The 18,421-nt window shown below is 33.1% G+C and overlaps 1 protein-coding gene across 1 annotated transcript; it reads right to left on the bottom strand.

The window, feature by feature from the left end:
• Positions 1-621: 621 nt before the first annotated feature.
• LOC140051366 (uncharacterized) lies at positions 622-15,452 on the bottom strand. Its single transcript, XM_072096558.1, has 12 exons — positions 15,360-15,452; positions 12,694-14,664; positions 12,375-12,480; positions 11,529-11,689; positions 10,370-10,506; positions 9,778-9,846; positions 9,161-9,220; positions 6,826-6,870; positions 5,993-6,115; positions 5,376-5,477; positions 4,847-4,950; positions 622-4,335 (listed from the first exon to the last, which is right to left on the bottom strand). The coding sequence occupies exons 2-12, from the start codon at positions 14,534-14,536 to the stop codon at positions 4,191-4,193; spliced, it is 2,895 nt and encodes a 964-aa protein (XP_071952659.1). The 5' UTR covers positions 14,537-14,664; positions 15,360-15,452; the 3' UTR covers positions 622-4,190.
• Between the last annotated feature and the right edge of the window lie 2,969 nt (positions 15,453-18,421).

The raw sequence follows: 18,421 nt of genomic DNA, 5'->3' as shown, positions 1-18,421 counted from the left end.
TTTGTGTTGTTTTTGTTGTCTGCTGCATGTCAAATTCAGGTCACAGGTCACTTGCTACTGCATCATCATCCTTTCTTTTGACACAAAACAAATATCCAATCAAAATTAGAGTCCAGAACTGTACTTATAATATTAGGGAAGTAAATAAACAAGGGAAAAGAAATAAAATGCACTTTTATATGTAACTATAAATTTGCAAGCATAGAGAAACTCTACTAAACTGCTCGGTGATATATACAGGAAATAAGATGACAAAAATCTGTGAGATTGAGAAATGAGAGAAAATTACTTTGAAAATATTTTCCAAACCATATCGCGATATCTTATAATAAGTGCAGTGAATTTAATCATCTTGACCTCAACAATCAGGACTTATGACTGTAGTATAAAAGTATAAAATATGGTACTGATTTGTACTTGTTATGAACTATTAACACAATTTTGATAATGGTGACCATTTTATTTTTAAAAGCATTTCGTATCAAATTTTGTTTACCAAAGCTCTGTCTACACTATTAAACTTTATGTGACTACCATATTTAGGCGTATCACTATCATATTTGGGCACATCACATTTGTAAAACTAGTTGATAGTGTAGACAGAGCTTAGGAAGAAAAAGACTACTGTACACACATTTTTTTGTAAATATTTCCCATATTTATGCATTTATTTCAATAATATACATTTAAACAATTTCTTACTTTATCAACATTAATTATAAATTCAGATGTTTAGTTCAATTTACACTAAAATCATCATGTGCTTACTACTCCCATGGAGTAACTCCATGCTACTCCTTTGCTTTTAAGATGATGGTAACATTTCAGCTTCAAGAGCACATACATAAACAGAACAAAAACGCATTAAATAAATCAACTTAAACTATTGCTTTATATGATTTCTGAATTTGTGACGCATGCACCTATCATCGGAAGCATCTACTTTTACTTACTGATTCTGCAGAATTTATTTTTGGAAAGTAAGAAGGGTCAAATATAATTAACTTATAATTAAGAAATTGTGTTTGAAAAATGTTTGAAAGAGTTCAATGAGTGTTTGTAATGCCAAATAAACCGATATCACAACATGTTTTGATGGTCAGTTTCGGTCAGTTTCAATCAGATCTAGCCCAAGTCTAACTCAGCTGTTTATCCAATATAAGCTGTTTCTTCGTAGAATTCGTGCAGCTTGTGAATAACCAATATTAGCCTCTTGATACCAACATAATTCTGAACTACATTGTAGGTAATATGTTATATGTACATAAACAATCACCTGGAATCATAGTTAGCCAATCAAAACCTTTGTAACTACGATTGAATATTATTATTAGTTATTACTATTCTCAGTAGAAAATTCATAAAGATATCTCCTACAACTCATAACACAAATCTTCAGTTTACTAGCCTATACAAATATCACTAACCATCCACGTATTTGTTATTATTTTCATTCATAAAATCATATGTATTTTACAGAATTTAGAATTTCACAATTTGTGCTTTTCTGGCAGCTAGTGACTATGATCATATTTTCTTCTTGCGTCATGTTTGTTTAATTTGTTGATTTGTACTATATTTTGTAAACATTTTTCTTTTTCTTGAATGAATAATAATAACCAAGCCACTCAAGAAGAGAAAAATAAAAATTAGAGAAATTTAGAGCCATTGACATTTTGATTTACATCTACAAAACTAATTCATGCAGGCTTTAAAATTCCATTGAAGTTTATACCAGAGGGCGGTTTGTTTTAAATGGAGGTAGACTGGAGATTTTGATATAAAAAAGCACCATGATAATTTTTAACTTTAGAGGAACTATAAAAACATTATATAGGAGCTTGATATAAACGTTTGACCTACCATCATGCATGTTATTTTTAAAACCATGGAAATCTCTACCTGACCCAGGGCTTATCATGTAACTCATGGTATCTGAAACCAAGCCTAAAGCTCTGTCTACACTATCAAACTTTATGTGACAAAAATGTGATGTTCCCATATATGGACACGATGATGTAATTTCACTACCATATAAAATGGGCACATCACACTTTTTTTGTCAAACTAGTTTGATAGTGTAGACAGAGCTTTAATTAAGGGCGAAAACAATTTAAAAACATGGAATATTATACTTGGTTCAATGTGGTGAGCCCTATTAATGCACACATAATTATACAATATCATCATAATTACAGCTCTTAAATTAACTGGCATAATCTTCTTACTGTAAAATTACATAAGAACAAAATTCAGTTTGGAGCAATTTAAACATTTGGTTTGATAAACTTCACAAAATGACTTGATCTTAAGCTGTTCAAGGCACACAAAGCTTCTTAAGTAGCAATACCCTACCAGAAATACTAAAGCAAAAATTTAATTTATGTTTGAATGTTTGCATGGCGAAATAAATTTGTTGATTTAAAGTTTGTGGTACACCACGTATGTAATTCTGAAAATAACTGTTGAGTTTTGTGACAGTTTCGTTCTCACTCCAGAGGACAATCAAAGTCCATTGATCATAAAGTCGAGAAACTCAACAGTTCTTTTCAGAACTACTACAGCTTTATATTAACATACACATTTATTATTATTTTCTATGCAACAAAATTAACATAGTGATCGCAATTGATTTTTTTAGGCACTCACGTCAACTGAGTGAGGCACTCAACAGGAATTGAGTGAGACACTCATCAGTAATTGAGTGAGGCACTCATGACTTTAAAATGCCTCAGAAGCCCTCTGCATACATGGTTGATACAATAACACTAAATTATATTAAACGTATTGCTATAAAAAAGAATCTGTGATTAAATAATAAATTGAAAATCAATATAAATAAATTTACTGGCCTGCTCAAGCAAAAAACAGCACCTGAAATTGTCAGTATAGTTTAAAGAAAGACAAATTGTTACCATGATCAGGTTATTTTAATCATCAAATCATCACTATTTACATCTATTCTCTCCCTTGGCATTTTCTATGATCCTTTTTTATATAACTTTCTCTTTTCATAATATTTTGTTGCCACCAAAACTCATTTTCCATCATAAAAAATGTCATAAATGATCGAATAAGCATCTCACAGTCAAACCAAACTTGATGTGGTTCTGGAAAGCGCCGCTGTAGAATCAAAACTGCAATAGGTACAAGTATTTCTTTGGTTTTCATGGAAACACCTAATGAAATTATAACTTGCTAAAAAGCTTATACTAATACCGATCAGGTTATTTTAATCATCAAATCATCACTATTTACATCTATTCTCTCCCTTGGCATTTTTTATGATGATCCTTTTTTATATAACTTTCTCTTTTCATAATATTTTGTTGCCACCAAAACTCATTTTCCATCATAAAAAATGTCATAAATGATCGAATAAGCATCTCACAGTCAAACCAAACTTGATGTGGTTCATGAAAGCGCCGCTGTAGAATCAAAACTGCAATAAGTATAATAATAAGTATTTCTTTGGTTTTCTTTTTACAAGAAATGTATTGTACTTTTTAAACTCTCTGGAAGTTATCTTAATCATGGAAACACCTAATGAAATTATAACTTTCTAAAAAGCTTATACTAATACCGATTCAACTCCAGATTTTACACATGGGACGTACACCATATAAAAAACAGGTGTTGATGCTGTGGTGAGTGTGTAAACGCTAGCTGATGTGAAAGGGGTATTAGATAAACATGCAGTCTTAAGGCCCATTTACACTAGGGTGATAACGATCGACGATAAATAGATAAACACACATTTTTCATTCATAAACAAAGAAAATTAGAACAGTTTTCGTTCTAAAACTATAGGATAATCATTTGTGCTGTATTTCATTTAAAAAAATTGTGTTGTATTGTCATGATATTATTACTTACTTAATCATGACGTCATTTGATTGGACGTGTGGAAATATTATTTTCATTAAAGGCAGCATAGATGATAATCTATAGTTCTAGGATGAAAACTGTTTTAAATTCATTTGTTTTAGGTATGAAAAATGCATATTTATCTTTTTATCGTCGATCGTTATCGCCTTAGTGTAAATGGGCCTTTATATGATTCACAGTCGAATGTGCTAAATCTCACAGAACCTAATCAAATCTTATAAGCCCTGTGACACTTGTTCGATCATCTCTGGTACTGCATTCATATTACACTATATATTAACACATCATTTTGTGATAACATGTTAAAACCCTTTTTTCTTTCTGTGTTTCTTCTTATGCTTCCTTTGGTGGTTGGTGTTTGTGTTACTGTTAGGAGTGTTTTGTGTAGTTTGGCTTCTTTCATAGTTTTGAGCTTGACGAAACAATTCCTCAAAAAATTCCTCGTCACTGTAATATTAAAATATATCAAGATTTATATTATCTTATAGAATTCATATAGTTCAATTATCTATTGTAAGTAAATATAACATTCATTTGGGGAATCCTTTAACAATCCAGGAACTCGTTCGTCTTACAGAAGATTTAGTCCTGTTTTGGAAACTCGGCCTCAAAGCCCATTTTTGGCTTACTTGAGATTCCACACATAAACAAGGACTGTAACAAGGCCTTTCTTATGACCTTTTTTTATCAGTTACTTTATGTGGAAAAATAACAATGACCTGAAAAATGGTGGCAGCTGAAACACAAATGAATCTTGATCCTTATATTTATTAAAAACAACAGATAAGAGAAAACATGCAGATTAGGGCATCTTTTTCTCATTTTCACAGATTTCCTAATCTTTATTGTTTGAAAGTCAATTTATTGATATTCAGTATATCAGCGGGCAGAATTTTTATTTAGGTCTGTAAATATATATAATAACTGTTATACTTATATAACTATAAGTTATACTTACTTAAAGTCAGGTGGTGGTTGCGGTGGAGCTGGACGATTACGATTTTTCCTTATGTCAAACCGATACCGAACTGCATGAGCATTACTCTGCATCTGTCCTAAATTCTAAAAAATAAACATTTCATACGCTATTATTTCTTCTGATGTTACAAGGATGAAGTCATGAATAACAAGTGTATTGTTCATGAAAAACCGTTGGTCCTGATAATAAGCAAGTAGGTACGTATTGTCTATAGATGTACATCCATTTTTACGGATGCATGTTGGAGGTCCATTTTTGTCCAAAACATAAAGGTCAATTGTTGATTGGCCATAATGGTCTAGACAATAATCTGATTTGCATGTAGAGATACATACAATATATCTAAGTAACATATCAAATTCCTAATAAATTTGTTCTACTTCACAATTATATCTACCAAATTCTTATTTGTTCTAGCTGCTATATGGACCTTTAATGGTATATGATATCAGATTTCAATACCATGTGTTAATGCACGCAAAATCAAATTAAGAGAAAAGCTACTAACCTGACATTTGGCCCATTCTGTGACATCATAAATCTTATGATCCATACATGTGTAGAAATGCCAACGAAATCCAAAATGTGTTGACTCTGCCCAAATATCCCCCTAAGTTATTACAAAAACATTACAGTAATACATAATACAAAAATTACACTTTCACAATCTTTCTCCCCTCAAATTAATAATAATTTATCAATTATGTTCTGGAAACCTTTAACTATTGATATTCAATTAAGAAACATTATAATTTCAGCATAGCTATGATAAACTACACATATAAAATATTATAAGCAAGTTGCAAAATTAGAGTGCAAGGTTGAAGTTCAAAGTTTGTGGTGGTAGAAGGTGCATAGTTTTGAGATTCCTAGATTCACAGTTTGGGGTCCAAACTTTCTTTGCTTGATGTGCCAAGATGTGAGCCTAAGGCATCATAGAATACATATATTATCTTGTTGGCTTGCATGTATGCACGAAAATATTGAAAATACATTTATGCCCTCTGTGTTGCTTATTTTAATTATGGTGCTTAATCATCTACAGTATGCTGATATTGAATGGATGATTATTTTGAATTTGAATACAATACAAAAGAGACAACAACAAAATCAATGCACACTTACTTCTGTTGCAGCATGCCTTGCATCATGCCTAGCACAATATCTTGCAGCATACACTGGTCTATCAGTCACATATCTTTTATGTGTCCCTCCACATACTACACAGTTTATCATATTTTCTCTTTCCTAAAAGAACAAAAAACACAGAAAATTACTATTTGTTTTTAAACTTTTTGTATTTATTGTCTCCACAATCATGTTATTATTTTCAACTCTTGTACAATTTGTACCATAATCATACCCACTGCCACAATCATTGTAATTACCACCATCATCAAATCACCACTATCAATATCATCATTATATGTGATATATATAATGGTATAGACCATAAGGTCATATAGAGAGGTAAACAAAATATAAGAGAAATGGAGAGACAACGTGGAGCACATGTACTACTTTAGTTAAATTAGAGAACAGAGATCAAATAAAGGGCATCCAACCACTATACGATATATTAGTGCCATTCATTTAATGTCAGAATTATATGTTATACTAATACTAATATCATCATCACCACAACTATCACCACGACCGCCACTATTATAACCAAAATCATGACCACCATCTTCACAGTTATATCACCAATACTACTACCGCCACCACCACCATCATCATCACCACCACCACCACCACCACCACCATAATCATCACCCCTAAAACCATAATCTACCATGAGCATAGGGAGAATCATTATCCATACTACCAACAACAGTACACAATATCATATCACCAAATTAATCTTGAGCAATATCATCACCACTAAAACTATTATCATAAATTTCATCAAAATTCTATCCTGTCTCTTTGATGACGTCACATTATGTTAATATTACCTCAAGTACTTTTCTAATCTTCCTGAACTGCTCTGTAAATTCTTTCTGTTGAATGATAAAACAACCATAGTAAAAAATATATAGTGATTTATTGATAAAACATGATACCATAATGTACCATAGAGAAGAGATCAATGAATACAATCTATACATAGATGCTGTTGAACAAAGCATTAGAATTGATTGATATTAACTTCTCCACACATTTCTGTGTAATCTCTACCAGACTTTCCATCACCTACTACAATATTCTCGCTATATTGTACTCAATATACTAAGTTGATAATTATAGATGCATTTCTCATGCCGAAACTTTCCCTCTTACCACTCTACCCGTCAAATGATGCTTTAGACGGGTACTGAAACCAGGTTTTGCCTGAGTCTAATCGATCTAATCGCATTACACATCAAAAGACTAGGCCGCGCGACCTTACGAAGTGTCAATAAATCACTGGGAAAATGTGTCCGATCAAATTACTCTCTCATGGTCAAATGAAGTGACTGAATGTTTGAAAATGTGTTTTTCTATAAAATAATAGTAATATCATTTGTTTAACCATGAATAAAAAGAAAAAGTGATATATCAGCAATTTCAAATCGTAAAAATTGATTAATTCTACGCGAAGTTAGAATTCGTTGAAAAATCACGATTTCCAGGCTGTGGAGAGAATCGAGCCGGCCAGAGAGACGACACACGAGGTCTTGGCGTATGAATATTTTACAAGCGTGGTACAGTGATTTGTTTTTGAATTATCATGTATTAATATTAATAATAAAATGTCTTTAAAAACAATACTGTATGTAGTTTTTAATACCTTTGCCTTTATTTAAGATGTATTAAAATATAAAATCGAACAATTAATTTTGTTTACAGTATATACATTACTACTTTATTGTAGCGTAGGTACAAAAAACAAAAACAAAACAATTGTCGCGACAAAACACGTGTGATGTGGGCTTTCCATCAAACATGTGTACAGTATTTTGAAAATAATGCCGAAGAAAGCCAAGATGAGGCGAAGCATTCATATAAAAAAAATGAATATTTTAGGCCGGGCCTAGGCCTAGTAGTGGTATTATGTCATGGAAGTCACTCGCTCGAGTATGTAAATAAAACCTTATTTAACACATTTTGTTACAGTTAATCCGATATTTAGCCTAGGAGTTCCACGTATGGACTGCCATGTATCTTCGTTAGATTTTCGTAGGCTACGATATGATGGATTGAGTACTTAATTACAATCGACCTTAGCCTAGCAATAAGGCCGGCCAAGCCTATACCGATCGTGAGAAGTCGTTTCGTCCTATATATATATATTATAAATATGTTGTTATATAAATGAATAAATATTTGGATTTTGTTACTTTATATTCGTTTCAGTTCTATTTTGTTTAGTGTTTTCAGCCCACGAAATTCAGAAAAAAGAAGGTCGGCAAAAAATTGCCGACCTTAAATTCGCCAAGGTCGGCAGTCTCGGCAGTTCAAAAAATAGAAAATTCACCAAGGCCTAACCTCTTGCTAACCTAGCCTCCCTAGCTATATGTTATGCAAAAAGAAAATTAACTAAAATATAAAAACCTAACACTAAAATTTACAAGATAAATTCTATTTGATAATTGCTGAACATCATGGTTCTGGAGCTAGCCGTACACAGAGCATAGTTGCTTGCTTGGCATAACAGGGTATTCCCCTACACAGGTCTGTCGCGCAGCGCGCTGTGCCCAGCCAGCTTGGTTTTGATAGGAAAGCATGCCAGCTCACACACAAAATGATGTAATGGTTGAGTGAATTCAGGGATCATCTTAATTCCATGGTTTGTTAACTAAACACAACATGGTGGTGAATATGCCTGTTAAAATTTCAATGATACGATCCCTTAAAGTACCATGTTGTTGCTAGGAGGCTTGAAAGGAGGGATCTAGCCTAGTTTCTAGGTCGGCAATCTCTTGCCGTCCTCTGACAATTTAAGGTCGGCAATAAGGTCGGCAATTGCCGATTGCCGACGTGAAATTCGTGGGCTGTGTTTTGGTTGCTGCCTTTTTTTTAATGTTCAGTAAAAAAGTTCACAGGAAATACCTAGATAGCTTACATGCTTTAATCCATTTAGCATTTAATGGGGTCACATGCTGAGTAAAGTCATTAAGGCTGTCACTATCAAGGTCAGGCAAAACCTGGTTCAAAAGTTGGAAATTTGGTAAGAGGGAAAGTTTCCTCATGTTTGGAACACAGAAATATTTTAAATGCAAGTAAAAAAAGCATTTACAGTACTTAAGTACTTCAATTAGAAAAAACAAAATATATAGAAATGAAGATTAGAAAACAAACAATTCTTACTTGGAACATTTCTTTCTGAGCGTGTTCTATTATTGCTTCATGAAACCCAGCTCGTTTAGCCTAGAGGAAAAAAGTCAGTAGCATGAGTTCCTGCAGGGTACAGTTAAGGAAGATGGGGACAGTTTTCTACAAGACAGGCCCTTTTCCATGATGAGACTGCTGCAGAGTTCATGGAAGAGACTTAGAGGCATAACAAATTGACTTCCAAACTCTTAATACAGTATAGGTATAGTTAAATCTTCGTGCAAAACTGTTCATGTGTTTAACCTACTAATCCCAATTCTCACGAGTATAAATCCGTAAATACAACAACTATTAGTAATATTTATTAACTATATTCATTGAAAATAATACCCTATAGCCCTATTTCTATATTTCCAGGTCTATTTTATATCTCTATCATGGCATTTTGTTTCAATCTATACGTCTCTCTGATATTATATTGTATAGTAACGAATACAGTATACGAGTATAAACAGCATACAATGACAGTATTTTAGAAATTCTCACTTTCGGGTATTGTATTTTAGTATGCTTGCTGAATACAGTATAATAGTATATAGAAATTACAATAAAAAACAATATTATTTAATAGTAAATATATAAAACTGACATACTGGATCACCAATTACTTCAAATGCACGATGCAATATCTTGAATGCCTCCTCAGCTCCTTCCATTGTATTCTATAAAATAGAAATAACAGTGAAAAAATGTTCTAGCATAAAGCTCTGTCTACACTGTTAAACTAGTTTTAGACAAAAAAAGTGTGATGTGTTCAAATATGATAGTGATATGTCCAAATATGGTAGACATCATGTCCATATAACTTTTAAATCTTCACTATAGAAAACATATATGTATTAACCTTTTTACCTTCACAATTTTAAATAGTTTTATATCTGTTTTCTTTCTTTTTGTTTTTCTTTTATATTTTATTTTTGTTGTAAATATGTTTACTGAACCACTTTGGAAATCAGTACATTTGTATTGAAAGTGTATTTCAGTTTAAAGAAAGAATAAATAAAATAAATATATGGGCACATTACATGTTTTTGTCACATAAACATGGGTTTGAAAAATTAAACCAAAATTTCGGAAGATTTTGTAAATAATCTGGAGACTAGATAAAAATTTGGGAGGCTCTCGGAACAGAGGATGGAACGTCTGGAGATGAAAGGGGTTTTATTTCCAAATCATGACAATTACCTTATCAGGATGCACCAGAATACATTGTTTACGATAGTATTTTTTGACATCATCATCTGGTGAACGAGCTGATACGCCTAGTACTTCGTAGGGATCATCTTTATCGCATTTCAGCAACCTTTCCACTGCCTTGTCACCTTAAAAAAAAACCAAAAGAATACTTGTCTTTTTATGTCATGTTAAGCTGTCTGTTTTACAAAAAAGTGTAATGTGCCCAAATATGGTAGAAATATGCCCAAATAAGGTGATACAACATCATCAAAGGCACATCATATTTTTTTGTCGCATTAAGTTTGATAGTGTAGACCGAGATTTAGACCGGATTTCATAACATTATACTTGGTAAAACTTATATTTAAAATATTATGTTACATTTATATCTTCAATATGGGCCAAAATAATAGTGTGCTCTCTATCACCGAAAAAGCGTTCACAAAACAAAGGTTAAGTCATTTTCATACACTTCACAAAACAATAATTATTTCAAATAAAAAGTTACAAAAACACAACATTACGAAAGTTTTATCAAATTTGAACTACAGTAGCAACCATCGGTTAATGAAACAGACCTAAATACAGAGTTAACACCAGTGCAATTACAGTGGTGTTTCCAAGGTGTTTTTATAATATAGTATCATGTACTTATTTTCCTTTATAAAATAAACTCAATGAATTCACCAGTGAACATTAGGGTTTATTCTCTGCTTTTGTTCTATTGTTAGAATAGACCTATCTGTGATTGTATCCTAAAAACAGTTTTACAATCTGTTTTGGTATCAATTGTATTTTCCCCTCCAGCGCAAATAAAAAATTGTCTTCAATTTATTTAACAAGAAATAATTATAAGTCACTATACATTGACAAGATCAATGACAAAGCATTACTGTACTTTGAACTTTTACATATACTGTTGTAGATATTAAATGTATATTAAATTACTTGATAATGACAATGATTAAAAGCGTTTATGCTGAACATATTGAATACATTATTGGAAGTAAGAATCATCTAAAATAAAGCTCTGTCTACAGGAGAAAGAAAGTGTGATGTGTCCAAATATTGTAGTGATATGACATCACCATGTTCAAATATAGGCACATCACATTTTTTTGTCCCTTAAATTGTAGACAGAGCTTTATTCATCAGATTTATTTAATACCTTCTGTCGGAAGTAATATATTCTCAGATGGTCCTAAGGTCATGATGTCTTCCATAGTCAATGTTCCATCATACGCCCTGAATTTGTTACCACTCCGTTTCCTGATCCACTCCATCAGCACTTTCAAGAATACCATTGTGTATATAAGCCATCTCCTGCAACTATTTCAAATTACATAGTACAACATGAATATACAGTACATACATTATGAAAACTTAAGCTCTGTCTACAGTATTAAACTAGTTTTACAAAAACAGTATGATGTGCCCAGATATGTATATGTCCATATATGGGCACATCACATTTTTGTCACAAACTTTGAGGTAGACAGGGCTTTTACTTTTAACAAATAAAAGCATTGGTAAAATACGTAAATGTAGTAGTAATTGTTAATGATGAATTGAGGAGATATAGATGCCCTATATGGATCCATGACATCCTCACTTTTAGAGCCTACTATGATGAATGACAGACGATCTCCCTACTGTACTCTTTTAAAAGTTCATGTGTAATTTAAGTACAGTACAGTATGACTTTATATCTGATATCCTAAGGACGAGGCAATGAGACTGAGAGAATGCTGAAATATGGCACAGAGAAGGTCTTGACCCCTTGCCCCATGAGTTAGCATATCACATGCTAGTGAATGCCATTCGCACACTGTCACAAACATATGGCACCTTGGGCTTTTTGACGTTTGTTTTTATTCCAATCCATTCCAAAGTCTATAAAAATGATTTTTACCAATAAACTAGGCAATTTGAATACTTACACATTTTTTAATATTAAAATAATATATTTATTATAATCAATATTTATTGTATAGGTTATAATTAATATACTTACATGTTAAAAGCAAAAGACAACAACACCAGAAACAAGAAGAATAGGAAACCAAGGAACCACACCAGTGCTCTGATGATGCCAAAAAATAGTTGCTGCAGTGCATCACCTAAAACAAAACAACAGATTAAAGGTGGACTTCTGATTGGTGGAAACTTTTAGTACATTATTAGATTTAGGTGGTATATAAATATGATATAAAATATAAATAATCTTTGATGATAAACAACCCTAAAAAAAGTCTTTAATTATCATAACGAAAAAGACGCAATTAGATATGGCCATTGGGATCTTGTTTACAAAATACAAAACAATAACCTACCTGAGCCATCAGCTGCTTCTTCTCTGACTTCTTCATCCATGTTACCATCCATCCTTTCATGATTCATATGACTCTGTCGTTCCCGGCTCCTTCTACTGCTGGGCCTATCACTTCTATCAGCTCTAGCAGACCTATTTCCATTGTCCTGCTGGTTTTGAGGTTGGTTAGCAAATTTTGGTTTTCTCCTTTTCTTCGATAAGTACCTTTCATTGTCGCCTTTTGGAACTGGTTTCTTCTTGATTGGTTCTGCTCGAGGCTCACCAGCGGCACGAGAAGCAGCATCTTCTGATGATTGTTTCTCAGCAGGTTTATGGTTTCTTTGTTTGAAATCTCTTGCAGCATTAGTGTTAAACTGAATGTCATTAGATCTACTGCCACTATGTTTAGTCTCGGATGTAGTCTCTTTAGGATTATTTCTAATGCTTTCTGGTTTTCCTGGGTTTGATGAATTGTCACTTGTCATTGGACAGCCTTGATCATGTGATGAACGTAGTCTATGTGGTGAGAAAGTTTTTTCATTATTACTAGTTCCTCGTTTTCCTTGGCTTGATGGATTCTTACTTGTGATTGGACAGCCTTGATTCGATGATGAACTTAGTCTATGTGGTGAGACATTTCTTTCAAAACTACTTTCTCGTTTTCCTAGGCTTGATGGATTCTTACTTATGCTTGGACAGCTTTGATCCAATGATGAAGTTAGTCTATGTGGTGAGACATTCCTTTCAGAACTATTTCTATGTTCTCGTTCTCCTAGGCTTGATGAATTCTTACTTGCGATTGGATGGCTTTGATCAGGTGATGCACTTAGTCTATGTGGTGAGACATTTCTGTCAGAACTATTCCCTCGTTTTCCTAGACTTGAATTGTTACTTATGCTTGGACTGCCTTGATCTGATGATGAACTTACTCTATGTGGTGAGACATTTTTTTCCAAACTGTTCTGGTTTTCTCGTTCTCCTAGGTTTGTTGAAGTCTTACTTATGCTTGGACAGCCTTGATCTAGTGATGAACTTAGTCTATGTGGTGTAACATTTTTTTCAGAACTGTTTCGATTTTCTCGTTTTCCTAGACTTGCTGAATTGTTACTTGTGATTATACAGCCTTGATCAGGTGATGTATTTACTCTATGTGTCTTCACAGAATTACTTTTGTCTTGTTTTCCTGGGTTTAGTGAATTCTGATTGATTGAACTGCACTGATCAGGTGATGCATGTGGGCCAACATTCTCAGATCTATTTATACTGGTTTGTTGTTGACGATGTTTGCCTATGTTTAGTGGACTCTCAGTTCTGATTGGCCATTCTTCATCAGGTGATATTACTCCTAATTTTCTTGCTATTTCCTGATCAAAATGCAGTTTTCTTAGATCTAGTTCCTCATCTTTGGATTCAGTATAAGATGAAGATTTCTCGCTGTTCATTACATCGGATTGTATGGCTTTCTTTACCTCGGCAAATATTCGCTTTGGATCAAAAAATTTGTTTTTGTTTGCCGTTGTTTCTGCAGAACTAGCAGGCATTTTCTTAGTCCTTTTCCAATTATGGTGAATATCTGTATTAGAAGTAGATTCTAAAGGATTGTTATTAGCACAATCATTACTGGAAAAATTAGATAAAAAACCGACTGAACTCAAATTGTCACAAAAATCATCACCTGCCTCAAAAGCATCGTTACTAACATTGGATGGATTGAAATTTGTATCCGAGTAAATCGTTCTGGGTTTATAAGTAGTATTCGATTTCGGTTTGTGTCGTCCAAGATTTGAATATTGACCAATTGGATTGTTCCATACATGATCATTGATGGAATCACAATCTGATGTATGATCAAATTCTTGCTCCATCTTATAGCAGAATGAAATGTTAGACTATTGATAAGTCTATTTTATGAGCAGTTGGGCATTATAGCACTATATAGCTATTAGTAGGTCTTTTCTCAACCATTGGTAAATTGATTACATCATAACATATTCTGAAAAACAAATAAAAATTGATTATTTATGCACTTTCACAAATCATTAGTCACCTTGAAGATTTTAAGGCTGTTTTTTTTAAATATTGATTAAGGGCAGCTGGATCCAGCAGGGTAGTAGTGCTACGGTGCATTTCCTCCTTTCCTTTATCAGGAAAAGAATATAAAAAACACTTTAAAATAGTACAGTATTTAAATTTCAACCCGATTTAATGTAACAATCCAAACTCCTATTTTCAATATATTCACACTGAAAATATGAGGAGCTAATTTCAATATTTTTCTTTTTTCTGGAAAAAATGGCCATATTATATTATTTCAAATGATAATTTTCTAAATAAAAGAGAAAAATTTAAAAAAAAACATCAACTGACTACTGTCACTGTGATCTGTTTCATCTGTTCAAGTTGTGTTCAGAACCAACACACCATTATAATAATGGATGATAGCTTAATCCCTAAGTCAGGTTTACATAGGGTGTAGGCCTAGGCCTAGTATCACTACATTTACAGCTAGCTAGTAGTTAAGACGGGCAACGATGGGCACGCGCGCGGGAGCCGAGGAGGACGACTTCCCTATTTAATTGACCAGACCCAGACCAGACAGAGCCCTCTAGGCTAGCCGCCCTAGCTAGGCCTCCGAACAAAATACAATATTACCTATAATAATTAGCCAGCAGTACTACCAATACTTACCTAAGCAGTTCCAGAAATATTGTAATGATATACATTAGATATATATCAGAAAATACGTTCGTGATAAATGACTACCATTCTTTAAAAATCCACTGTAATTTCCCACCAGTGACTCGATTAAAATACGGCTAAAAAAAGGAAGGAGAGTTCGATCATCAAACAAAGTTCATAGGTTGTTTGCTAGTCTTTTAAGTACAGTCGTTTTTTTAAAGGGTTTGGGGGCCCTTGTTGTAAAATAGAGGTATAGAGCCATATATTAGAAATAAGTCACTGAATTGTAATATCTTTTCGTATTTTAATGTACAATGTACTCAAGTGTACCCAATTTGGCACCAGGCGAGCACAGTGGTGTAAAATAGAAATAATTCACGGAATTTTAATATCTTTTCTTCGTATGTTAATACACTGTGCTCAAGTGGACCCAACTTGGAGCCAGTGTAGCACAGTGATATAAAATAGAAATAAGTTACTGAATTTTAATATCTTTTCGTATTAAGCATATTTGAATACCTACCGGTATGGTAGGTACCATACATGTTCGACAATACAGTGTCACATATCTCTATTTAAAAAAAAAACCGTATTAAAGAAAAAAAAAAATATCCGTCGAGATTCGAACCCCAACCGATAGCACTCAAAACTGAGCATTACCCGTTATTCCACCAAGTACATGACTGAAAAGCTGATAATAGTCTATTTATACGTGTATTACGTAATTGATCATTACGTCATAAATATCCTATTAACCTTGCTAAAACCAAAATGATCAGTTGTATTATAATATTATTAGCTCAGTCGTCTGAGCGTCGTGTTCACAACACGTATGTCATGGGTTCGATTCCCACGATGGTCGGTGGAATAGAGTTAAGGCTATGCGAGCCACTGTGTTTGGGGTTCACAGATAATACGTCCCCTTTTCCAAAATCCACCACACATCATGAGGCGACAACATCAATGCATCTGGTGATGTGGTGGAAACGACCCCAAAAGGCCTTAGTGCTGAGGCAGGGAGAGCACATTTACCATCTTTTTTTTGGCTCTCGCAAACTGCTTTGGTGGTTTAAATTTTATGTTTAGCGCCTCAATTTATTTTAATGTAAAAAAAAGGAATTAATTCTCTTCGTTACGTGTTTAGAAGAGAATTAATTTTATCTCATCGTAGTTTGGTATGCCGTGCGTTTGTTATGCAAATGAGTGTGCACATGTGCTGTGGGAAAGACGGTATTGTTAGTCATTCGCGATCAACACACAACACTGTTCAATTTTTATTAATCTTTTACATTAGAATTGTAATTCTACCGTTACACATTATAGTGTACTTTTAAATATCCGTTTCATGCAAGATATTGTATTGTAGGCCTACTAATATGTTGTGAAGACAAGTTTATGGTAGAATAAATATATAAATATGTTTTAAGCAGATCTTCGAATTTGAAGCCGGATTTTAAGCATAATTATGAAGTCGAGTTTTTTTTAAACCCAACCTAAAATTCGCATCTGGATAGTTCAAATTTAACATTATAATTTATCAAAGGTGATATGATAATCACGGCCGCGTGCATTGCATGTCTCACACTTCGGAAACAATCACCATTGTATGGCTGGTCCTGAAGACTTTTATATTCCGTTTCATAATTTCCGGGGACTAAGCTTTCATTCTTAGCTCTGCCCCAACCATGGTGAGCTTAACTGTAGACTTAATATTTAATTCCATATTTCAATAAATATTTTTTTCAAAATTGTCTTTGCTCAGCCCCAATCATGGTGGGGTAGTGAAGACTCTTATATATCATGTTTTAAAATACTATAGGTGTCATTTCTGGGGACCTTGTAGCTATTTTAAACAGTTTGGTAAGCCCTGCGTTGTTATGCAAATGTGTTTGTGCAGGTGTAATGGGAAAGATGGTATTGTTAGTCCTACGCCACAAAATTGAATTTAAAAGTTAAATTTTGATTTGTTAAAGATGTATTGTCTCCCAAAATCATGAAAAATAAAGATTCTTAAAATCGGACTTTGAATAGGCCAATATGCAGTTTTATTGAAGTTGTTCACTTCCATAAGAAAAAAGAACGGGGAAAAAATTATTTAACCTATAAAAAGACAAAATAAACAGTTAAATTACCCAAAACCTCATTGGCTTCCAGACAATTTGACAATTTTTTTGCTTTAAATTACAGTTTTTTCAAGTAAATAATTTTTTATCAGACCCAATTTTTTGTGAAAGTGAATAACTATTATGTGACATTAAAATAACATATTCAACAAAAAGATTAAAAAAAAACATTTTTTCAGGGGACAATATATCTTTAATCTTTATTAGAAATTCAAATCATGTAAAGAATTTTCCGGGCGGGAATCTAGAAACTCCCCTCCTTTAGTTTACAAAAGTAATCTTGAAAAGAACCCCATGTGGAAAAGAAGCTTATCCGTTGAAAAGAAGCCACCGTACCCAAGAGTACTAAAAAATGAGGAACATTCGGGGTGTTATGGTGTCTATTTAATGGAAAAATGAATGCCATCCACTTGCCTAGGCCTGACATTCAATTCAATTCAATAGACATTTATTTACAAAATCTGAATACATAGGAAAACAAGAAACAGGATTGTACAGAATTATAAAAATATGTTTCAGAAAAGGAAGGCAAAAGCCCTGGAAGATGTTGATAAACATCTTGTGTTGGGCGAGCCTTGACACAAATAAAAAAGAGAAGAAATACATTGAAGAAAATAATAATAAATTTCATAATCTAAAATATGAATAACAGACAAAAAATGAATCTGTTGGTACTGCAGATCGAGACATGACCGATTAATAAACATTTTTAAATGTTTATTAATCGGTAGAAAAGTAGAAAAGGTGTATTTTTTTAATTTTGAGATAAGTATCTTAGGGGAAGCAGATTTTAAAATGGAGGGTGGTAGGTTGTTCCATAGGGTGGGTCCAGAGTAGCGAATGTTATGTTGGAAAGAATTTTTTCTATGGGAAGGTATAGATAATTTATTTTTAGTACGTGTGTGATGGGAATGAAAGAAGGAATTGGAAGTAAAAAGACAACAAAGA

This window comes from Antedon mediterranea, chromosome 6 (genome assembly GCF_964355755.1).
Source record: "Antedon mediterranea chromosome 6, ecAntMedi1.1, whole genome shotgun sequence".
Classification (NCBI taxonomy): Eukaryota; Metazoa; Echinodermata; class Crinoidea; order Comatulida; family Antedonidae; genus Antedon; species Antedon mediterranea.
The sequence above is the reverse complement of the archived record's forward strand: the minus strand, read 5'-3'. Positions and strand labels throughout refer to the sequence as shown.

Bases quoted from the DNA above. Each gene is read 5' to 3' on its own strand.
- LOC140051366 (XM_072096558.1), bottom strand. From the start codon at position 14,536: ATGGAGCAAGAATTTGATCATACATCAGATTGTGATTCCATCAATGAT. The intron at 12,481-12,693 runs GTAGGTTATTGT...GTTTTGTTTTAG, and splicing joins AGAAGCAGCTGATGGCTCAG to GTGATGCACTGCAGCAACTA. The intron at 9,221-9,777 runs GTATGTCAGTTT...TTTTTCCTCTAG, and splicing joins TTGAAGTAATTGGTGATCCA to GCTAAACGAGCTGGGTTTCA.